This window comes from Bemisia tabaci, chromosome 2 (assembly GCF_918797505.1).
Source record: "Bemisia tabaci chromosome 2, PGI_BMITA_v3".
NCBI classification, from domain to species: Eukaryota; Metazoa; Arthropoda; class Insecta; order Hemiptera; family Aleyrodidae; genus Bemisia; species Bemisia tabaci.
Genome location: NC_092794.1, coordinates 18194443 through 18219194, shown reverse-complemented (window position 1 = coordinate 18219194; position 24752 = coordinate 18194443). Strand labels below are relative to the sequence as shown.

Here is a 24752-nt window from a genome sequence, read left to right as displayed (position 1 = left end):
GTCCTAGAACAGGTTAGTGAGGAGACGTCTAGGAGATATAAAACATCAAAAACGTGTTAAGAGATAGGAAGATTTGTTTAAATACCGTTGTGACGAGTGCCCATTGCATGGAACGAAACTTTTGCTGGGAGTCGTGAACCAATTTTGATCAAAATTCAAAAGTCAATTATATTTTGAAACGCCTAGAATTGGTACATTTTACTACATTCTACAGTCTTCCATTCCGAATTTGAGGACATTAATTCTGAAATCATAGACCAGTTGCGCATGTTGCAGAGTGAATCACAAGACAACTTTGATCTTTACAAAACATGTTTCACAATCCTAATCTCGTGCGAACATTAACTCCTAAACTAGGTAATAACTTTTTTAGTTTACATTATGAACAGTCAATTCAAACTCCCGCTCATGAAAAAACTGAACTCAACGTGGGGCAAATTAGCCATTGAAAACAACCTATGGATTAAGGTAGTAACCGGAGCTTGATTTTAGGCCCACTATCCCTTTCCTTATAGAAAAAATACCTTTAATTTTTCCCCAAAAAAATCGCAGGAACATTCATCACCATAAAATATACATGCCGAAATTATTTCGGTGCTCAAGTTGACTCTAACAGACTTTGACTTTATATTAGCGGGAAAGTTGAGCGGTCGTTCACAAAATACTATTTTTCCTCGCTTCTTATGAATTGAATTTAGAGAGTTCCAATATTTTCATTGTATAAAACATACAATTTAATATGGAAACATATATAATGATGCTTAATTTTGTACTCCGCACACCACATCGATTATTTACCAGAGCTTTAAATGACAAATCAATTGATTCTTCGCAAAGGAAGGCACGGCGCTAAATATCTTACATGACGCGGATATCTGTGTAATTAGCATTGCTTCGACAATCTAAACGTTCAAATATACCTTCCAATACGTTTTATGCTGTACTTAAATTGCACTTTTAAGTTTGTAGTCACTTTGAGGTGAAACAGCTTCGAGTGCCAGCTTCAAACTCTATGAAGGCATTGAATGTGGGAAGCAAAGAATGATTGTGGTAGAGTACATTATTTATATTGATAGCATGCAGAAAATCTGTAAATTTATATTCAATGCATAAAGTCTATGCACTATACGTTGTTGCAATGCATCGGAATCTAAAAAAAAAAAAAAAAAAAAAACACGAAAGTGACTTTATGTGCAGTTGTGTGTACTAAAACAGGTTCAAGGAATTTTTTGGTGCACGCTTCAATTTAATGAATTTTTTTTTGTCAAGTTCATTGTCTATAAGAAAGCTCTTGAAGTGGCTCGAAGTTTTTTTTTTAATAATTACAATATGTAAAAAGACATAAAATTTCAATTGAAAAAGAAAATGACAAGAAACATGGAGACTTCACCGTGGTCATTTACGTGTCAGCAATGAGTAGTTTTTTTAAGTTTGATGATATTCAACTGATTTTTTAAGTTATGGAGATCTTTGCCGTCGTAACACTAAAGACATACGTACGGTGTTATAAAATTCATTTTGTGACACTTTCAGCAAAAAAATTTTTTACAAGAGCTTTTTCTCACCATTTGCAACGCGGGTTCCAATATCCTTTTTGTACACCATGGTAGCGTTTAAAATTGAAATTCAACAAAAAAATCGGGCTGCTGATATTAAACACGAGAAAACACTTTTGCGGCACAAAAATTTCACTTATCAAATGACGGAAGTGTTGCAGAAAAAAATATTAACAAAAACAAAATAAATCTGTACAGAATTATGATCGAATGGACGGTGACTTTGGTAACTATAGATTTTGGTAAATGTTAATTTTGTCAGTCGCTCTTTCTTCCTTGAATCAGCACAAGTTGCTCGCTATTTAAATTTGTATGATAAATAAAAAAATTCTTAAATTTCGCCACTATTAGTTTATTAAAAATTTCAATAATTTGTTACCGCAGAACTAACTCTAATATATATCTAACAACTAAATAAAACGGATTTAACGATTCGTATAGCTTCGCGCACTAGATTTCAAAACTAAAAAAGGAGGAGAGCACTACGCAAGTTATAACGCACAAGCTGTCCCAGTGAGGTCCGAAAGGTTGTTTTTCGAGTATATTTTCATTTGCATGAGGAGGGCCACTGACTGCCGCTGCGTTTTGCGCGAAAAGCTGACGAAGATCATTAACCCGGATTGACGGACTGACCCCGGAAAATACGGTTGGATTTTAGGTAAATGCTGAGCGGAACCGGTAAGAGACGGACAGACGGGGTGAGGAGCTGACACCGGAAGTTGAGGCGCGAACGCAACCCGGATTGCTGCAATCGCAATCGGCAGATGAGCACGGTGCGAGGTGTGATGATGAACTGATGCGCCAAGCACAGGTGGGACGACTCGTCGACAGGTCGGCCACGATCTTGGAATACCTGGCTCGGTACTCGATAAGCGATTATCTGGACGATGCCACTTCACTTGAAGCTCGTGCCGATCGAACGTGTGCGGGTGGAAATTCAGGTGGTTTCTTTTTGCGCTGAAGCACGTTTGTGCGACGGCCGTCTTGCGAGATTTTGAATTGGACGTATTTCTGCCAAACGGAACTACTGTAAATGAGTGGGAAAGATGGGGTGTGCTCTAGAGTCCCTTTATACTGGGAGTCAAGACAACACCCCCTCATGGAGTCACAAACGGGAATAAAGATTACAGAAATTGCCCGTTTTTCGTAATCTTTGGTCGGCCCATTCTCGAATTCCTTACTTCGTTCCTTCCCTCATTCCGTTTGTTCCTTGCCGAACCCGTAATTCCCCAGTCCATTCCAGATTATAATCTTTGCAATCGGTGAAACTGTAATCTTTATTCCCGTTTGTGACACTGTGAAGGCCTAAAATACGGGAACCAATCAGAAATGGATTCACATCGTCTTGACTCTCAGTATAAAGGGACTCTAGTGTGCTCTAGCAAGCTGCATGAGAAACAGTGTTAAAGCAGGCGTGATTCCTTTAGGAGACATGGAAAAGGGAGATTTTACATTCTGTCGAACGGAACTAAGCGCCGACTGAATTCGGCGCTCATGAGCCGTGGGCATGGGACAAGAGCGTTGTGGACAGGGCTCATCAGTTGAAGACTCGGAGTCGCGGCGACGGTTTCGTTGCCGTTTATGGCCCTCGACCGACGAGCACACCCCTTCTTACCCACCTGTCTCTGGTTCCGTTTGGCAGAAATAAGTCCACTGCGATGGAACTCAGTGCATGGATGTCAAAAGCGAATTTTCGCGCAAATCGGATTGATCTCGTGAATTCGAACCAGTGAATGCGTATTTTTTCGTGAACCCGATCTTCGTTTTCGGGGTTCGCAAAACGGAGGGCTGTTATAATGGAGATGTTGCATGTGTGAGGAATTTGCTATTTGACTGTTGATTCTTACGTAAAAGTTAGCGAGAAACACGATGGTGCCACTGGTTTTCTCTGCAATCAACTCCCAAGCTCAAAAAAAGCTCTCAAGTTGAGGCCAAAATGGAGAGGATATCCCACACTACCCTGAGAGTCTACCTCTACACGAAGACAAACTCTCCATGCAAAGATAGGGAGCAAATACATTGACAGGGCTGCCACTTTATTTGGGGACTCCAAAACTGAAAACACTGCAACCCTGCTAATGTATTTGTTTCCTATCTTTGCATGGAGAGTTTGTCTTGATGTAGAGGTGGACTCTCAGGATAGCGTGGGATATCCCCTCCATTTTGGCCTCAACTTGAGAGCTTTTTTTGAGCTTGGGAGTTGATTTCAGAGAAAACTAGTGGCACCATCATGTTTCTCGCAAACTTTTACATAAGAATCAATAGTCAAATCGCAAATTCCTCGCAAAAGCAACATCTCTATTGGGATTCAACTTGCACCCCGAGAGAAACTAGGGATTTTGTGAACCTGGCGGGGAGCTCTGTGATGGATCTGTACCGGTTGATAGATCCGTCGACACAATGATGGCACCGAGGGCAGGAATTTCATTGGATTTACAAAATTGATTGGATGGGACATGGACATTCAATCTTTAGTGTCGAGACCTGCAAAGGCAGAGCTGGTGCCTATCCTGCTAGTAGCTGATTAAATCTAGATGATGCCACTCTAGGGCCTTAGGAGTAGTAATTTTTGTCAATGGCACGCGTGGCGAGCTTTAAGATAAATCGATTGATCTGCCTTTTGAAACTATGGAAAAGGATCGATACGCAAGATGTTCGCAGCGACACCTGAATAATCGATTCTTTACGACAGCTTCAAATGGGGGAGAGATCTATGATCGATCGTTCACGCCTCGCCACTGATTTCCGTGTACTTTTTTCCGCTGTCAATTTTTAGAGTTGCAGCAAAGATTATTCTCAGTTACCGTGGTTATCAATTGGAAAATAAAGTACCTCTCTGGAAGAATTGGGACTCTAACAACTAAGGTGCAAATCGTGTAAATTGTGTGGTTGCGTGTGAAACAAGTAGTCCATGACTGCAGTTCTTAATCAGCTTCTTTTCTAGGAGAGCTAATCTAACGTTGTTTCACAGGGAGTTTGAATTGGCAGAATAAATGTTCGAATTTTGAGGGAAATGAGGCTTCAACAAATTTTTAATGTATTTACCGTGCTCTGCGTAAATTTTTGACGAAGAAACATTAAATATTTTTGTTAATTTCTAACTTCGTCTAAAAGGTGATCACTAGAACTTAGTTTTATGAATCATTAATAAATCCACTCATCTTTATAAGAAAATGAGTGGCAGATACGTCATTTCTGCGAGGAGTAAGAAATATCGTTTGTTCTTAGCGCGCATAGGCGAATCCGGAGCGAAACATTTCGAAGGGGGGGCGTATAGGGGGGTTTGGAGAACTCCTCGCTGCTCCCTCCCCCAAAATTTTCGAAATTTAAAGCATCTCATACTATATGCAGTTTGAGTCAATTTCGTCATGTGCCTAATAAAGGCTTCCTCCCTTCCCTCCTTTTCTTTCTCTTCCGCATTTTTCTTTCTCCTTTTTTCCTGGGCGAACGGGAGGGGGGTGTATGCCTCCTATGCCTCCCCCCCCCCTCTGGATCCGCTGTTAGTCAACGTGAGGCTTTTCCCTCCATGGGCGTTCAGAGCGAAATGTTCTCTGCATGGCACGGACCATAAGTATACACCGAGAAACCCCATGTCAAAAATATGCCACAGACCCCTTAATTCCATTCAGTGCTGTCAATTTTTGTCTCTTACGGAACACTTGCTTGAAGGAAGAAACCCAGTCGTTCGGCAAAGAGGGTTTTCTTGCGGCAAAGTATCATTAAGTACTCAAACACAGCAAGATTACGAAAACCATAAACAAACAGCGTGATCTGACAGATAAACATTTGAAAACAGGCAAAATGAAAATATTCGCAGTTGCAGAGTGTCCAAAAAATACTCAACCAGCGTAATCAAGCATTGGACGTAATTCGAGTTTACCATGAGAGTTGGCACCACTGATTTGTTTTTTAATGCGAAAAAACATGGTGCTTAAGAGGCCTAGACAAAACTGCCCTAAATCTAACAAGTGAGAGTGAGATCAGTATCTCGCGTCGAGTGACTGACCTGACCCCAGTCTAATTCCGAATTGGACGTATTTCTGTCAAACGGAACTATGTGCATTAAGACATGAGCCCTGAGACCCACAAGAATATATGCATAACAGTGCTCACTTCATAATGCACATAGTTCCGTTTGATAGAAATGCGTCCAATTCCGCCGCCCGCAACTTTGTACAATGCCCGATGCACTTCAAGGGCATTTCGTTGACATTGCCGCGGGTAATTAAACTCAGTTTCGGTTTTATTGTTCCGATCCTGCGTTGCCAATTTGCACACAAAAAATTACTTTTTATGCATCAATTTGTATGGAAAAGATCGGAGAAAAATCATGCATTGACATACACATACCGCGTCTCGTTGAGAGCAGAGTGACTAAATTTCAAAGAGTATTTCCTTGTTGGAGTTCAGTAATAACGGATACAAATGGAAGATATTAATGGTTTTAGGCAGCAAACCTGCTTGACCATTTCAATGTTTCATACCCAAAATCCATGGCTTGGAGAAGACCGACATTATAATGTTTGAAATGTTGAGATGGATACTTTGTCGACTATCAAGTGGACGTATTTATGCTAAAAGGAACTATGAGGAAGTGATGAAGGTGATGAAGGAAGATGGGGTGTGCTCGTGGAAGCTGCTTATGAAACAATGTAAAAGTGGATATAGTTCCTTTTGAGAAAATTGAGAAGCAGGATTTGACATTAAATCAAAAGGAACTGAGCGCTAACTCGTGAGCCGTGCACTTGTGACAAGAGCGTTGTGGACAGGGCTCATGAGTTAAAGACGAGCAAGCACGACAACGGATACGGTTTCGTTGCCGCTGACGTCACTGGCGCTTTAAAATCCCCATTAATTCTAACGGCCCTCAACTAACGAGCACACCCCATTTTTCCACTTGCAAATAGTTCCATTTAGCATAAATACGTCCTAGGAAAACTTGCACATATATTTAAAAATTCTCAAAATGTTCGCTCTTATGTAGGTAATGCTGTAAAAGGCAAACTAATATGTATTTATCAGGAAACATAATTATACCTCGCTTTTGTTGACCATTAGTTGTTTTCCTCGCATCTGTACGATGTCTCCCAAAAAAACGACCAGTATGAATGTAGAACAGAACACGATGAGGAATTCGCGAACAGCGGAACTTTAAAATGCGCATAATAGACTTACAGACGCCGATGCCATAACTTGTGGTTTTCAAAATGTGCTTTCAATCGTTTAAAGCAACCACTTTTACTGCCACACGCAAGAGAATGGCTTCAGTACCTCCGTTTCGGATTGCTGACTTTTTACGGTCAAAAGACCCTCAACAGTAATTCCCGCAAGCACTCAATTTGTGAAAACATACGTTTGCAACGTGGCAAATGCAGGTGCTGGTACCCTTCTCAGGAGAGGAAAATTCGAAACTGAAAACTGTTAAGTGAAAAACTGACGATCTATTTTCCGACAGACGATTTCTGACACAAGGAGAGGAGGAAAAAACTTCGTAAATCTTTCATGTTCGCAAAAACGCGAGATTCTCGATTGCCAAATCGACTTCGATATTCATGATAACTCGAGGGAAAACAGGGAACGAAACAGTCTCGACAGAGAACGTTGTGCTATGTTTATGAATAAAAAATAAATAATATCACAGTGGCGAAAAAAACTAGTATCAGCTTTGGAAAAAAAATTGCACCTTGCGGGAAAAAGTGTTAGTGGTTGCTAGATTATCTGGTAACTATTATCATCCTATTTGCCCATGTAATTTATGCAAACATGATTTTTTTGGGAGGGGGAGTTTTATAGAAGTTAAAACCTATATCTACAGAGGATAGGTCCGAAGGCCTTTTATCCACATTCTAACTTATAATTTACCTATGAATATGGAAAGGACAATTTTTCTTTTATTGCTCCTTAAATAGATGCATATTTTGAGACATCCCTATTTAACTCATTTCAGTTCGATATTGACCGGCACGGCCCTCTTGGTTATTACCTCGGTCTACTAATTTTATTAGAAAGCAATTTATTTTCCAATCCGGTTCTATTTCTTTTCGTATATACATGTTAAAATGAGAGTAAACCTTCCTTTAATGAAAATATAAGCGGTAAGTTTCAAGCGCCATAATCGAGATGTTTCATACATCCTTTTACGTCTTTCAAACTTCCATTCCATGTATTCATGAAAAATAATAAGAAGGGTGATTAAAAATGTAGGGATAAGGTTGTATTTTTCTGAAGAAACCGTGGAAAACAACGTTGAGCTTTGCGAAAGTGCAAAATACTCACCACGGCGAACACGCGACTCCTTCAGGATCGAATCAATATGACATTCATTGAAAACTACATTTCTTGTAAACACGCTGAAGTATCTTTCGTCGTCAATATCATACGTTTTTATTTGATAGCATGATTCGGGATTGGCGACAAAAAAAGTTCATTGTAACGGCGCGACGACGGAGACGTGACGACGTGACGACGTGATAACGTGATAACGTGACGACGTGATAACGTGACGACGTGATAACGTGACGACGTGATAACGTGACGACGTGATAACGTGACGACGTGACGATGTGACGTAACGCTCCATCAGCAAGCTATGAAACGAAGCCGTCAACGTACACGCCGCGAATTGGGTTAGGGTTAAAAAAGAAAATTACCTAGGTCCGTTTAAACCATCATTACTTTGATCAACAAAGAATCAAATTCGTTGATTGACCATATCGTTCACACATTTAAAATCTATCTGAAGATGCAACCGTGACCGTGACATGGTTTTTGCAATGAGTCAACGTTTATTAGAACACTTATTGAATGAAACTAGCAATAAGTTCACTCACCTAGTTAAACTCATTCCAAGATTGGAAATGGCTTCTAGATGGGAAAATACGTTCGATTTCTCAGAACGTATTGATTCTTGGGATCACTGGCATTCTAGAAACTAGAGTCAAAGACTATGACACCTTAGCGACGCTCTTGTCCTTCAATTAGCCCATTAATGACCTCAAGTTATTATCCAAGACAAGATGAAATTAGAAGGTACTGGAATCCACGAGGGAGGGTTTCGTCTTAAATGGACGCTTCAGTGATGTACATTCACCCCTATTGTCACCAGAAAAGACCTGTCTTGTGTTCAAAGAACTAGCCAGAAATCAGAATCATGGCGAGAGAATGAAAGTGGAGAAGTGGGAAGTATTTATGCTAAAATGAACAATGTGCATAGGGATTGTGTGCAACATAGTTCCTTTTAGCATAAAGACATTCAGTGGGCTCTCGTGTGACTTGTGTTTTTTTTAGCCGTTAAAAGATCAAACTTAAAGCAATCAGATCAGCTAAAATTGAACCTCTCAGTTCGAAAATGATACCTCGGCAAAAATGAAATTTTTCTGTAGACGATATAAGAGGGGCGTAACAGGAAATGAGTATTTTCACGCCAAAAAATGGACATCGTACAAAGCCCGAGTCGGGTCGTTTTCGAACTGAGAGATTCAATTCATAACTTAACATGCGTAATATGAGAAATGGATGAAAGAAAAATTTGCCTTGCAGCGCAGATGCAATTCACCATAAAGTTTTATGAAATTAATTTCTCATCCATTTGCACTCATAACTCGATTTTTTATAATCTATCCTCTTATCATTTGACTGCATACTATTAGATCTCTTGTGCACCATTGATTTCAACATTAAAAGTTTGTTGTAATATGTTAATGAATTGATGGAAAAACAAAATCCTCAGCGATTTAAAAAAAATCATCATTATAATAATCCGTGTTTCACTTCCAGCTGAATGAAATAATTTGATTACGTTCATTAAAATTGCGAGAGCTTGCTTTTCTGAAACGGTGGGGGACTTACAAGTTGATTTATTTTTCCATTTTGATGTACGGTACGTTAATCATTCATGTGAGTGCACTCGCAGGAGAGTGCAATTACTTTAAGTGTGGCAACGGTGGTAAAGAGTTGACACTTTAAAAATAGTAATCACTTGCGGGAGATAATGAGAGTGAAAGATACTGATTGCACTGATGCACAGTGGGCAATTTGGTGCAATATTTGGAAGTGCACTGCGCTGTTTAAAGACCTTATCCGAACGTTGTCTAATCTAGGATAGACAATGTAATAAAAGGACAAGAAAAAAGGACTGCAAATGTGACATTCACTACATGTGCAACAAGGTTGTTCTGTCACCTGATTTTACATATTTTTTAGACAACACAAAAAGGCTCTGACCCAGTAACAACTGACCACGGCACCATTGAATGGTCGCCATGCTTACCTATCACCAAAAAGTTAATCAAGGTCACAATCAATTTAAAGGGCACAGCGCACACGGCCCTAATTTAAGAAGAAGAAAAAAAAATTGAAAGCAGAAAAAAATTGTTTCTAAGTGGCAATTAAAGAATTATGATTTGATTCCTTTCATTATATGATCCATTACCTTTCAAAAAAGGATTGAAAACATTTGCGTATGGCAGATTTAAGTAGTATGAAAATAGATCCATTAAAAAGTATTCACATGAGCGATGAAAGTAATGAATTTACCGTCAGTTGTTATTCATACCTCTCTAAGCTACTTGCAGTTAATCAAAATTGATGATTTGCTGATATTTTGTTTAAAAAGGTGGTTTAAAGCGCCCATAACCACACGCAAATATACGTACTGAAAATTTTTACGCAAATTAAGCTAACTTTCATATAGCCTGTGCCTTTGTGCGGATAATCAAAGCAAAGACTAGATGAAACCTGACACCTTACGCTTTTCTACTTACAATAAAGCTTGAATGCTCTATTAGTGAAAATAAACCACATGATCCGTCTTTATGGACATATCCCTCATTAGCGCACTGATGAGAAGATACCCTTCCAATAATTGGTGCAAGAATGAGCTTGAAATGAATAAGGAGAATAATTGTTAAGAACACTGAAAGTTCACCAGTCAATCATCAACCTGCGTCGATACATTTTCGAGGAATGAACGCTATATTTAGGATGCTTTAGACAAACATTGCGTCAGGTCCGGTCTCATTGATAGTCTAGACAGAGTGATAGGAAGTGTAAACTAGCGTTATGAGGTGCAGCGCATTGGTGTCAAATTACGAGGTAAATCGACCCTTATTTAGACATGAGAGGAACATTCTTCACCGTATAGAATGCTCTAGAATATGAAAAGTAATAGAGGTATTGTAGGAGGCACATGTCATTATTCTCGACATTGTTCCGTCCATATCAATCTAAAGTAAACACTTGTCAAGATAAAAGCGCGTGATTTAATGTATGCCCTCATAAAAAAGACCTAGCGCAATCAGAAGTTCATACTGCCATGTTGAACAAACGCCGTATGAACCTTCAGGCGTTGACAAATTTCCTTTTATAAACCGCGAAATTCCTGATAAATTTACGAATATTTTCCTCCTAATATTTCAGATAATTTAGTTCGTAATTTCACCTAAAGATTCTGAAAATTCAAAGGAAAAATGTTCATAACTTCCTCAAAAATGAACATTTTATCGAAGGAAATTTGGCAACTCTCGAATGTCCATACGGCGTTCTTCCTTAGCTGGGCAGCATATCAACGGTGTAAGTCGGCAATCACATAGGTAACTCGGTTTGCGACGTCGCAGACCTCCTGTCATACTTTATTTTTTAAACGGAAAACTACTCAACGGCAATTCTTTAAAACTGTCGTGATTTTTCTTCTCTATGCGAAGAAATTCTTCAAAAACTTCAAGAAATGATGTCAATTTGTTCTCCTTTAAAAAACTAACACAAAGGCGGAGAATTTCAGACACCGCAAACGAGTTATGTGATTGCCGACTTACACCGTCGATATAGACACTGCACTGTCTATACAACATCCTTACAAAATGTAAAAAGAATTGACCAAATCTATCACCGATTACAGGTAGGACCACTGAACTGTGACCATGTTTGGGCAAAGGGACTTCAGTCCACAAAAACTCAAAAATAGGTTATTGACATCACGGTATGGAGGAGTGTTTGACGAAAATTTCGTCGCTACTCTGAGGGCGTATCTCCATTTTCAAATAAGCCCCCTATAGTATGGAAATTTATGGGCAACAGGGCTCATGTTACCCCTCACGTCGGAGGAGCGTTTAAGGGGAAAACGTATGATCATGTCAAAATAAACGCGAGTTACGAAATGAAGATTTGAAGTCGTAATTTCGGAAAAATGGACGTATCCTGCCGAACGGCTAGATGCAACTATTCGTGTTCAAAGGATGTCCACGTTGCATATACAAAAAATTGCAGGCGCTTTGTCAGACGCGCAAATTTGAACGGCGAGTGGTCTTTCTGCGATTGCAATACCACAAGCTCAAAGAGGAGGGGGTTTGATAGGAAATACTATGCGAGGTAAATCGAACTCCCCAAGAGAGAGAGAGAGAGGGCAACAGCAAATGAGAAACGGTAGATTTATCAGAGAATCGTGTTGTGCTGTTAGAATCTTTTAGGTTAACAAAAATTAGGGAGGCGCTTCTCGACGTCACGTTCGATCATAAAAATACCATGTTAGTTGGACGTATTTTTTTTTCAAACGGAAGTATGTGCATTATGACGTGAGCCCTGTTATGCATATACTCTTATTGGTCTCAGGGTTCATGTCTTAATGTACATAGTTCCGTTTGATAGAACTATGTCCAATTGAATATTTTTTACTTTTTCAACTAGGTATGTTTCACTGACCAACGATGAAAAAAGTTAAAATGGATCGGTGACTCGGCGTTTGAACAAATCCAACAAATAATTACATCCCACTTATACCTAACATACTTTAGTTTAAAAGAGGAATTCTGTGACCAGCGTGGCTGACAAATTGGTTCTTGCCCTTATTATCTCTAACAATAAGAGCTCAATTTGGAAAATAATAAATCCCTTAATCGTACGAGTTTTCTAATTGTACAGACAATGGTATTCTTTGACCGCAGTCCAAATGACACGCCCATGGTTACCCGAGAAAGTTCAATACTTACAACTTCAAACGCACAAACATGTACATTAATTAAGTCAAGGGTACCAACTTACCACAGCATGATTTACGATTGACACTACTGGCACTCCCGATTATTAATGGGAGCTTTTCTTTGGACGGCATTTCTCTTTCAAATTAGGATGATAGTTACACAAGTTACAGAAAATTTACAGCTTCCCAATCAATTTTAATGTGACCAAGGTTCTAAGAGTAATTTAGAGCGCGAAGGTGTTCTTTTTACGTAAATATATATTCATAGCAGCACATGCTGATGGAACACCTATCCTCAAGTACATAAGCTGATAATAAAACTTTAAAAAAGCTTTGAAATTGTGATCCACGCGAAAGGTACTTTATCTATAAGACGGAAACGTGTAAAAATATATTGTAGAGTGTTTTGGAACAAAATATATTTTAGAGTTTAGATATTACGGCCGAGTATACCGTGTCGGAATAAGTCGATCAAGAAACTGCCGGTATATTATCACTTGAATAGAGGTAGTGAGAAAAGTTCGTCGTGATGCCGATGAGGTCGGGGTCAATGAGATTGGAGATATCGGTGGGACACAACGCGTCTAGCCGTGTGCATTTTTTGGGAAAAGGATCTTTGAGAAAATTTGAAGGTGCAAAAGTTTAGGTATTTAGGGCTTGCTCATTTGATTCATTTTGCCTGTTTAACGTGTCGAGAATTTTTGGGCATGTTGATTTCTGCAACAGCATACTTTTGAATTCTGAGAGATTCTCTTGTATGTATCATTTTACAATTTCACTTATTCACCTCATCATTTATCAATTGTGTTCTTATCTTATTATTTTAATTCTAACGTTAATTACCTACTTGTTTTACACCTTGTTTTTCTTTACTTATGCCCTTGAATAAACTAGTAAGGTTTTAGAATTATATATGTAAATACAGGCTAATTGTAAGGGGAAATACCGTTTATCAAGCAATAGTATGCATGAGGTGTCACTTCAAAATTTGAGGTTTAGGTGCCCTGGATATCAACCACTGGACATAAAATGCGGAGGATGGGTCCTGTGATTCTCGGATCCATGCGCTGATTAGTTCCTAAAAATCATGACTCATGAACCTTGATGAGATATTCATAAAATTCGTGTGCGTCTACCCAAAATAAATGGTGTATGATGTACAAATATATTGGTTTTGAAATAATCTAGGAAGATTTTTAAAACTGTTCTTGATACGTCGATGGCGGGAGCCGGAAAATGCGTATCTCTATTGCAGCGTTCAAACGGGAAAAGAGGAAGCATGAATACCATAAAGTTACGTTCTGGTGCGAAAGTTCTACCAGAATGATCCCAAAATTACTAATTTGTCTCCTTTAGTATCAGCTTATTTATAACCAAAATCCGGAACCACTTTTCTCGATTGCGCTCAAATTTCTCGTTTTTATCGTATTTTTTCGAAAAAAAATAGGCCGAATTATTTATGACTTAAAAGACCAAAATATTCTGCTATCAGAAAAGAAAAATCAAGGAAGTTTAAATTTCAAGAAATTACGTCGTCGGCTAGTTATCCAAAGAAAAAATAAAGTAAAACGGGAAGCCTGCGAGGTTGCAAACAAAAATGCATGTAAGTAGTTCCGTGATTTGGCCATTGATATCTCGCTTGATCCCTCGAAAAGTGTGATGAAATTTTGAAAAATATTCTTCAAAATATGAGGATGTGCAAAAACCGATTTCCATCAAAAGGTTCCTACATCCCTGAGAGGCCTCTTACATCTACCTCTTTAATTCCACAAATCGCACAATATAGCAACTCAGTAGCGATGGTACAAAGATCATTCGAGTTCCGAGGTTTTTTAAAACCAACGCGATTGTGTATGCAGTTTAAATATGTCTTCAAGCACGAATTGTTGTAGTCAGGCGATGTAATTCGGAAAGACAGAGCGCCTGCATCTTTTCAAGTATGCAATGCGGACATCCTTCGGACACGAATAGTTGCATCAAGGCGTTGTTATTAAAAAGACCATTACGCTTTCAATTTTCTCCGCATCATATGTTTACAAATATGTATAAGGTGATTGCGTTTGATTCCTATTGCGGTCACAAATATATAATGAAAAGAGTATATTAAAAAAGTGGAATATGAGTGAATAAAAATACTTGAATAAAATAAAGACTTCTTTTGGGTCATTTTAGTAGCAATTTTTGTCATTGCTTACATTTTCTCCTTCAAGTTATTTGATAGTATTCATAACTTACTGATCATAATCTCTTTGACAGCGTTGCCAAATGCTGCAATTTTTGGAAACCTTTAAGGAGGAGGAGGGATTGTTGTGCATTAAAAAGGGAGAGGAGGGTAAAAAATTCGGTCAAAATTCCTTACATGATACTTAAATGACCCTAAAATGGTAATATATTACATATGGTGTGATATTTCGGAAGACAGGTTGACCTAGATGATTTCTTCTTTCATTTTAAATCTCGGATTTGAATCTATAAAGCTTGGTTAAGAGATGATAACTCTTGATTTGTTCGCTCAGAATTTATTGTTGAACGTGTTTTTCTCCTCATTCTTGAGAATAACAATTCCTCTAGCCTGCTGCGTATCTAATCAAAAGTTTGTCTTACACATCTTCCGTCTTTCTTAACACTTTATTACTCCTAACGATGAGCGTCGTTGTCTTCTGAATACGTTTTGATTGTGTATTGCCAAATGTTTCCCTTCGCAGCGATAATATCTTTTGTTGTGATCGGATTCGTTTACAGATTGTACAAGTCTCGAAATTATGTCTCAGGGAACTTTATTCACAATATTCGTTAGTGCGTGTCTGGTTGCTTTAGTGGTACGTTTTATTTTACTCATACGTTTACCTATCAATTAGGTAGACCTTGGGAATTTTTAGCATCAAGTAATGAATAATTTCAAGGAATTGTTCAACTCATTTTCGATTTAAAGCCCAAATGTTTTCACAATTCGCTCCTGATTGCCCAATGAGAGGCAATTTTGAATCACCACACGTGAACTACATATACATGTATATGTAGTTCACGTGTGGTGCATAAAGAAAACCGTGCGTAGCTTGTTCTTAAAGTTTCTAGAGAGTGTCTCCGATTGAGAACTCAAAATCGCCAATTTTGACCTTTTCCCTGATTTGGCTCCCCAGCGGGCCGATTATTGGAACTGTTGGACAAAGCGATAGACAAGGAAGACATACGGAGTATAGAGCGATCCTATTGGTTGACATGGTTGGTTCTTATAGACTAAGGAAGAAAATGATGGACTAACTATCGGGTCTTTGGTGGGTTGCCGTTAGTTAGTCCATTACCTACCTCCTATGTCCATTGCCACCACCCGCTTCCACCAATAGGATCCCTCCAAATCCCTTTTGTCGTCTTTGTCTATCAGTTTCAATAATCGGCCTGCAGGACAATTAGCTCCCGGAAGGTAAGGTTACTTTTTACACATCCTGTTATTTTATTTATTTTTTAATGTATTTATTCAGGGAGCCGATTCCGATGAGCATCCGGAAACATGGGACGACTACTGGGATAACCATTGGGAAGAATTTGATGAGCTCGTCGAAACTGGGGGGTACGTGGACAAGACCCCACTTTTAAAATGGTTCATCTCTCGACGCCGTCATTTGGCCCTTCTCGCTCCACCGAAACTCGGCCGCACCACCAACCAGCTCATGATTAGGAGGTAATGTCCAATGTCCACATGTCTCAAACCCTCGACGATGAATAACTTACACGAAAATGTGTTTACGATTTTCTGTAATGCGATGCACTGCGGTTTTTGCAACGTTGCGAATTTCCTGTCACGTCTTACATTCATTAAGATTCACGATGATGACTTATCATTTTAATCGCGCAAATACTCATGCGGTGTCGTTTTCCTCCTCAAGAAAATTCTTTGAGAATACACAAAAGTTTGAAGTAGTATTTATTTAAAAATAACAAAGCGGGAGTGCAGGAGTGGGAGTGGAGAGAGTGCGGGAGTGCGGGGAAGCATTGTAATGAAGGGAGGAGTTCGCGTTTTTGGGCACTATTTCGGCCCAACCTGGATTTTGCTAACTGTTTCAAATTAACAAAGTATGTTTTAGGTCGACTCTGTGCACAAATATTAGACCGAACTGGAGCCCATGCAGGGCGCAGCATGCCTCAAACCCAAATCTGGCGAATCGAAAAACAATTATTTCGTCGACTTTTTCGATTGTTATCTCTTCCAGCACATGTTTTTATGTATTTATTATTGCGTAACATTTCGTTTATGGCCCTTTTTAAAAGCTCTGATACAATTTTTAAGAGGGCCTTCATGGCCCAATGTTGCCATTTTTGGCCCAATTTCTTAGGGGTTTTTTCAATTCTAAACATCTCAAAACTCAACTTAATCCAAAAACTGTGTACATTTTTGAAAAGTACGTAAAAAAATGAATAAAAAATGTTCAGTAAAATTTTTTCTATGTTGCCAAATTTCCGAGAAAATTGGTCCCAAAGTGTCGAAAAACGGCAAAAAATCGATAAATCGCCGCGTCTAAGGTTCAAGAAAGTGGAGTACATTTTTCATACTGTACCAGATAACAGCTCTTATCCATCCATACAACATACTAAAATATCATAGTTGTACCTGGATTCCCACGATGTGAAAATTGACCGAGATGTCGATTTTAGCGGCCTTTTTATACTTGAAGGCAGCTCTTTTGAATGTTTTTCGACCTTAGTCACCTCTATGGGTGTGTACTATATGTATTTTTCTACGTACTTTTCATATCTGGCCATAAAAATGGCTTCCTGTGAGTTTTAAAAGGCCTAACGGTCCATTGTTGCCAATTTTCACCAATTTTTAGGGGTTTTTTCAAGTTTACGTGTGTGAAACTTAATTTAATCTAGAAACCGTGTACAATTTCGGAAAGAACGTAAAAAAATACATAGAAATGTGATTTGTACCTTTTCCCTACGTTGCCAAATTTTCGAGAAAAATCGTCCTGAAGCGTCAAAAATGCCAAAAATTGGATTAATCATCACGTCGGAGGTTCCAGGAAGTGAATTTCAAGTTTTTTTTCACTACAAATAACGTATCGAAAATGGAAAATTGCAATGCATCTCAAGGAACATGTAATGGCGCAGATGAACGTGACAAAACGGGCCCTCAAGGTGCTTTTACTTTATCCTTCACTCCAGTTCACCTCTTTATTCCTGTAACCTCGAGATAATCCTTGGTTCTCAAGATGCTTGCTACAGGCCAAATATACCGAAGAACAGAAAATGCGTGGAGAAAGTGTCCCACGATCCACATGAATGTCATAATTCACTTCCTGGAACCTCCGACGTGATGATTAATCCAATTTTTGGCATTTTTGACGCTTCAGGACGATTTTTCTCGAAAATTTGGCAACGTAGGGAAAAGGTACAAATCACATTTCTATGTATTTTTTTACGTTCTTTCCGAAATTGTACACGGTTTCTAGATTAAATTAAGTTTCACACACGTAAACTTGAAAAAAAAAACCCCTAAAAATTGGTGGAAAATTGGCAACAATGGACCGTTAGGCCTTTTAAAAACTCACAGGAAGCCATTTTTATGGCCAGATATGAAAAGTACGTAGAAAAATACATATAGTACACACCCATAGAGGGTGACTAAGGTCGAAAAACATTCAAAAGAGCTGCCTTCAAGTATAAAAAGGCCGCTAAAATCGACATCTCGGTCAATTTTCACATCGTGGGAATCCAGGTACAACTATGATATTTTAGTATGTTGTATGGATGGATAAGAGCTGTTATCTGGTACAGTATGAAAAATGTACTCCACTTTCTTGAACCTTAGACGCGGCGATTTATCGATTTTTTGCCGTTTTCGACACTTTGGGACCAATTTTCTCGGAAATTTGGCAACATAGGAAAAAATTTTACTGAACATTTTTTATTCATTTTTTTACGTACTTTTCAAAAATGTACACAGTTTTTGGATTAAGTTGAGTTTTGAATGTGTTTAAATGGAAAAAAACCCTAAAAATGGGCCAAAAATGGCAACAATGGGCCATAAGGCCCTTAAAATTTATCGGAGGCCTTTAAAAAGGCCAGAAACGAAAAGTACGCAAAAAAATACATAAGAATCATGTGCTGGAAGAGTGATAACAGTCGAAAAAGTCGACGAAAATAATTGTTTTTCGATTCCAGGATTTTGGGTTTGAGGCGCTGCTGCGCCCTTGCATGGGCTCCGTTCGGTCTAATATTTGGCACAGAGTCTACCTAAGACTAGTACTTTGAAAATATGAAACATTTAGCAAAATCCAGGTGGGGCTGGAAAAGGCCCAAAACGCAACTCCTCCTTTCGTGTTTTGTTGTTTGAATTAAAGCTCAATTCATAAAAAATGCAAGCCCTGAGGATTTTCTCAAACCCTACCCCACCCCCCCCCCCCCCGAATTCTTTTTTTCACTCAGTTAAAAACAGAAGAGATGGTCGAGATAGTTTTCAATAGGGTTAAAGAAGGTTGTAAAAAAATTTTACTTTCTCACCAGACAATTCTTAAATTAAGGGACATTTCATTATAAGCTTTTAGGTTTTTCCTCCCATCAAAAACCCTAATCCTTGCCTTCCGAAGATTTTATTTATGAATTTTTTTTTTTTTTTTGAATGGCAGGTAAGCCCATAAGGACCCCCTTTGCCCACCCAAGGCACTTGAACTGCAGAAAATACTCCGAATAAAATTGTGTTTTAATGCTCGTGATTACTGTCATTCGAAGGATCTCATTAAGTTTTTTACATGCTTCTTTATTTACGAATTTTTAGATTCTTTGAAAAGGAAGTTATGCCCTTGGATGCGAATTACAAACCGACAATAAAAAAACCCGAGACATGGAACGAAACCGTGTTCAAGGACTTGGCGGTGTGCAAGGACCGGAAGTTTTGCGATGATCATTTTCGGAAATACCCAGTCATTTATTTGGATTTCAGCAACCTCAACACAACCACAGAGCTATCATTTTTTCACAGTATACGATACCTGACAACCTACATGTGGATGGACCACGACTCTCTTCGCAACAGCAAAGCACTCAGCGAGAAAGAGGTGCGTAGCATTACCTTCATAGCATTCATACGAGCATGCTAACTGTCGTGAGTTAATGCGTCACCTCATGACATCATACAATTTTTAAGGTCCTGATGGCTTTCAAAAGACAGAAGCTGACGCAATTTGGTGACAGAGGTTTCAGGCAAGTAAAAACGAAATCATTACCTCAGTTTTATAACTAGACCAAGAGAAGAGGTAGACCTAAACAGGAGAAATTACAGAGTTGTCCTTGAAAATTGATCACACATTAGTGTTTTTTTACGTTATTAAACCTCTTTCCTTCACGCTATTTTAACATATGATACATGAAATCGCATCAGTTTTTCACGAGAAATCCGAATCTGAGCTTAGATTTTGGATATTACGCGTTTTAATCTATTTAAAATCGTAGGAGAAATTACAGAATTGTCCTTGAAAATTGACCACACATTAGTGTTTTTTTACCCCGTTTTTCTTCTGCGTTCACGCAGGCCCGCCACATCTCATCTCGGGCCTGATACCAGTTTTCTGGCCGGGCCCCTAGCGCAGAGGGGGAGTCCGGGGAGCCTCCCTCGGCAAATTTTTGAAATTTTAAATCTATTCGGACGCATTTTGAAGCTCTTATGATGGAGATTTTCCATCAATGTCTGCAGAATAATTACGCCTTTTTTTTACTTTCAGCACCAAATACTTTCGAATTGTTGCATTCAAAACATCTATAAATTTTTTTGAGGAGGGCAGATGATACTTTTCAATTCTAGGGGGAGCCGGGCCCCCCTGGACTCCCCTTTCGTACGTCTATGGCAAGGAAGTTGAGCCATTGAAGTCGAGGATGCCCAGACAGGAGCCTCTAAGCATCCGACAACGGAAGAAAATGAAACGCAGTTACTAAAAATATCATTCTATACCTACCCAAAAACCTACTCAAAATCTTGAAATTAGATAGAAATCTCTAAAAAAGTAAGACAAATTTTATAGTGCCTAGTGTGTTTTTGAAACTTTATTCAACTTTTGCGGAATTTTTAGGGTAATTTCTTCACTTTTCCTTACGAGACAAGGGTTACACATGAATTCGTAGTGGTTTGTCACCTGCGTCACGGGCCCCTCAGGGCCCGGGCCCCGGTACCAAGGACCCAGTATCCCCCCCCCCCCTTGTGACGGGCCTGGGAATGCGTATTTGCATATGTACCCAGATGAAGGCGAGCACGCCCTGATCGTGCTCCAGATTTCCTTGAAGACATGACATACAAAATGCAGCAATTCAGAACGAAACCTTTTATTGATTGGTTTGAACAAAATAGCTTACCATTGGTGTGGATTTTTTCAATGATTGCAATTCTCCATCTCCATGCATGGTATCAAAAGAAAAAAAGTAATGCTACAATAATAATTTACGGAGCTGCAAACTGCGTGGTTTTTTGACAGAATTGCGAAAAGGATTTAAACCCAGGACCACGGAATATTGTTCATGTGGAATATGTTTTTTTACGGATGCATTTTGAACGCTGATAAAGTGAAAGCTCCGAAAAACATCCGAAAATTAGTTTTCCAGATGAACAATTTATCGCATGGTACCTACGGCTTTAAATCTTCTCGTACGAGTCGGTGATTCACGATGGAATGATCTTGAAATGATGAGTATAGTAGACTCTAAACTGTTAGATGCAGAATACATGCTCTGTGAATCTACCAATGTAGCATCGTATGCTTTGTTAAGTTCTGAGTCTGTTCACTGTGACCATCGCCGTCTCATCGTATTTTACGCTTCCAAATTTTAGTGAAATTTCCATGTTTCGCAGCACGATAAGTTCATCAAGTACCGTCATCCAAGGGGTGGTATAGAGATGCCGAACGACTTCGTGGCTGCAGGTGGTTGGCTGCTCTCGTTGTGGCTCTGGAAGCACTATAACAAAACCTCCATCGTCCTAATTGACAACTTTGAAAGCCCAGCTGAGTGCCTCATTAACGCCAATCAAACCAAAAGAAAGGAAAAACTCAAACTTCTCCGCCCGTTACAGGTGAGATTCTCTCAACGGATTTTCTATTCGTGCACGTTTTGTGTATTATTTAAAATATGCGAAAGCCGTAAGTGCGCAAAAAATTAAGTAGTTTCAGGCAAGACAGCAAGCAAGTGACATTCTTTCCTCCAGAGAGCCAATGAAAACAGTGTTTTCAAGTAAAGTGCCGCCCTCTTCTGCCAATTTCTAACCAGAAAATGTGTTTTTTTGTGTGTCCAAAACACAACCTCGAAAGCGTGCAGAGGATATCACTTACGGCTGTCTTGCTAACAATAGCCTAGCAATAAAATGAAAAATACATTTTTTATGTATAATTGAAATAAAATCAGTCGAATTTTAATCATCCAAACGATTTATAGGAGTCTTTCGGACGATTAGTGTCCATTCGATAAAGAGCGGATGTTTCTTTCAATACCAATTTTCCGGTCAGAAGCTTCTGAGCCCGTTCTCTCAAAACTTCATTTTTGCACTTACTGCTCTCTCCACTATCAAGGCAGCATTGTTGACGATTTTGGCGACGAATTTGTTGCAGGACTTTGTTTGTGAAGCTGATCATCGGTAACGATCACGTGCATCACTCGTTGTTCATCGGTCAATTACGACGCATCGATGACTATCTGACGAAAGAGATGACGTCACTTGTCTATCAACCCCTCTTTGAGAGCGCCGAGCTGAGGCCTTTCTACGGGTTTTCAGAAGCTGAAGTCAGGGTGTTATCAAGGAATTTAATCGCACCGACCACACGAAGAATATCATGGCCGATCTCACTAAGCACAAGGTTCCTGGCGGGCAGACGGTCTACTCTGCGTTTTCTATGCACGACTGGTGTAAGGCTGAGCGTAAAAAAAGGCGAAAGAAAAGCTTAAGAAAGAAAAGAAACGGAGAAGACGAGATATTGCTGTAGGTAGGAGTAAATATTAGACGTAGAAGTTCGCAAAGCGTTTTTAGTGTAGGTTACTGTACCTGATCGCAAAAATCTTGAATCATTGTTGTGTGTTTTTGAGAACTCAAGGCACCTCCACCTCTGCCTTCGTGTTTGGAATTCAGGAGGTCTCTCCTCGTGAATTTTGAATGTGTTCTACCTTATTCCTTAGATCGCAAATACAGGAATACCAAGTAATATATTGTGCTCGACAGTATTCCTGAATGAACCTCTTTTACTCCTCTTGGAAAGGCAACTTTTAAAATATGTTTAAAATTGGTGAGAAAATCTGCAATGAAAATAAGGTCTATATAAAATGTTGAATTTCACTGTAATAAAAAATAAATGTTTCCTTTTTCTTATTTTTTCAATTGAAAACTCACACAGTCAAAGTTCCTCCTCGACAAAATATGTTTCATTGTGAAGGCAATATTTCAATACATGCGTCATCCCTTATGACAATTGATTTTCCTCAATGACAAATTTTTGAGCTAATTCAGCTAAAATACTCTATTTTCTGTCATGATAAAGAATTAAGTAAAATTTAAAAAAAAAGGCCCTTGGAACTATTGGACTCAATGTTCAAGCAAAGAAGTGAAACATTAGGTGATGAGCATTATTGAGCCTGGATTCAAACATAGGTATTCTGCAGTAAGGAAAAACGCCGTAAGAACATTCAAATGTTGCCAAATCTCCTCTGACATAAAATTTTGGAAGAAGCATATTTTGGCATGAAATTTCCAGGTATTTTACGTTAATTTGCGAACAAAACATCTCGAAAAATTGGAAGAAAAATATTCAAGACTTTCCGGCAATCCTCACTTTATCAAAGTACATTTGGCAACGCCTGGAGGTTCATACGGCGTTTTTACTGAGAACGACAGTACTGTACTTAATTCCATAGAATCCTTCCTAACACCAGTGCATCTCGTCTTTGACCCACAGCAACCAAGCACCATCGACCGTGAGACCTTCGAGGAGGTGGTGCGCTCCGGAGGCTACGTCGATAAATCCCTGTTGATCAAGCACTTCATCTTGCAGAGGAAACACCTGGCCATCCTAGCGCCGCGACGGTTCGGCAAATCCCTCAACATGGAGATGATCCGAGAAGTTCGTCGAGATCCCTGTCGACCAGGAGGGCCGTAAGATCTACGACCGTACGTTCCGGGGACTTCTTCGCTTTCAACGAACTCGCCGTCTGCTCGGACACGCACTTCTGCCACATGCACTACGCCGCCCATCCCGCCATCTATCTGGACTTCCACGACCTGGACCTCACAGACCACGCCGGGTTCTACAACTCCTTCCGGCAGCTCATCTTCAACCTCTTCATCCAGCACGACTACCTTAAGGCTTCGGACATCCTCGAACCGGAGGACTTCGACCATTTCAACGACTTCCGACACCCGAAGCCACCCATGAAAGATGAAGACGTCGCCTACGGACCTTGCGTCTTGACCCGGTTATTAGCCACCCATTTCAATGAGAGCTGCATGGTTTTCATCGACAACTTCGACGCGCCGGCGGCTGAGATGATGGTTGTGCAGGACAATAAGTTCAAGAAAGTCGTCATGAGCGCCTTGAGATACCTCGTCAAGGACCTGGTTGCGAGTAAGTTCGTGAGTCACTCGTTGTTCTCGGCGTTGGATTTCATCGCGCCGCGTGATATATCCGAGCTAACTTTCGTGCCCGTACTCGAAGACGATGCCTTCGGAAGGTTTTAGGGTTCCGAGAGGCCGAGATTCAGGACCTGTTGACGCGAGGTTCAACGCGCTCGACCACATGGATGAGGTTAAGCGACTCTTCTACGGCGGTTACAAGGTCAAGAATCGCACTGAGGTGTTCCGCGCGTTTTCTGCGGTTAAGTTCTTGGAGGACAGAAAGATACAAACCACTGGGAAGGTGACGGTTGCAAGCTAAAACGTCATGGTTGTGAAAAAAATGAATAAATGTTTTGACTGATAATGTAAGGCCTTTGGGGGGGGGGGGGGGGCAAAGGCTTGGCTTTGCGTCAAATTTTTGGGAATGGAGGTTTTTCTGAGATAACCAGCTTGAAATGTGTTTTTCAGACGTAAACGGGTTCTGATTTTCTGCCGACAAATCAATTCAACTATCATTTCAGCAATTTGTTTGGTATTTACGCTCGATGTTTGTTTACTTTCATGATAAATTCCACCTTGACATTAAACAATTTGAGCGATTTCTGTTTCGATTACATGTAAATTTCATTATTAATCAAAACGTGAAATA

The 24752-nt window shown here is 39.5% G+C and overlaps 3 protein-coding genes across 8 annotated transcripts in view; 2 read left to right on the top strand and 1 right to left on the bottom strand.

Annotated features, from left to right (window-relative positions):
• The window catches only part of LOC109030477 (putative inorganic phosphate cotransporter), a 28148-nt gene extending 15473 nt beyond the window's left edge, over window positions 1-12675 (bottom strand). Inside the window, exon 1 of one of the 2 annotated variants that reach the window (XM_072296830.1) lies at window positions 12591-12675. In XM_072296830.1, coding sequence (XP_072152931.1) covers window positions 12591-12660 — 70 coding nt within the window. In that variant the 5' untranslated portion in view covers window positions 12661-12675. Of the gene's footprint in view, window positions 1-1565; window positions 2355-12590 lie in introns of those variants that run through there. The other variant, XM_072296831.1, reaches the window with a different exon arrangement.
• LOC109030476 (uncharacterized) overlaps window positions 1-24752 on the top strand; it is a 91092-nt gene that overhangs the window by 24646 nt on the left and 41694 nt on the right. For 2 of the 4 annotated variants that reach the window (XM_072296826.1, XM_072296827.1), the window contains exons 2-4: window positions 16008-16207; window positions 19301-19580; window positions 21362-21580. In XM_072296826.1, the coding sequence (XP_072152927.1) occupies window positions 16197-16207; window positions 19301-19580; window positions 21362-21580 (510 nt within the window). In that variant the 5' untranslated portion in view covers window positions 16008-16196. Of the gene's footprint in view, window positions 1-2360; window positions 2498-15076; window positions 15348-16007; window positions 16208-19300; window positions 19581-21361; window positions 21581-24752 lie in introns of those variants that run through there. The other 2 variants (XM_072296824.1, XM_072296822.1) reach the window with 2 other exon arrangements.
• On the top strand, window positions 22112-24489 carry LOC109038790 (uncharacterized). 2 transcript variants are annotated; one of them, XM_072296838.1, is made up of 2 exons: window positions 22112-22480; window positions 23448-24489. In XM_072296838.1, exon 2 carries the CDS (start codon window positions 23726-23728, stop codon window positions 24224-24226), a length of 501 nt encoding a protein of 166 aa, XP_072152939.1. In that variant the 5' UTR covers window positions 22112-22480; window positions 23448-23725; the 3' UTR covers window positions 24227-24489. The 2 variants fall into 2 exon arrangements, with proteins under 2 accessions (XP_072152939.1, XP_072152938.1); XM_072296837.1 differs by having other exon boundaries at window positions 22112-22484.

What these genes read in the sequence shown, in the direction of transcription:
- LOC109038790 (XM_072296838.1), top strand. Translation starts at nt 23,726, where the DNA reads ATGCACTACGCCGCCCATCCCGCCATCTATCTGGACTTCCACGACCTG.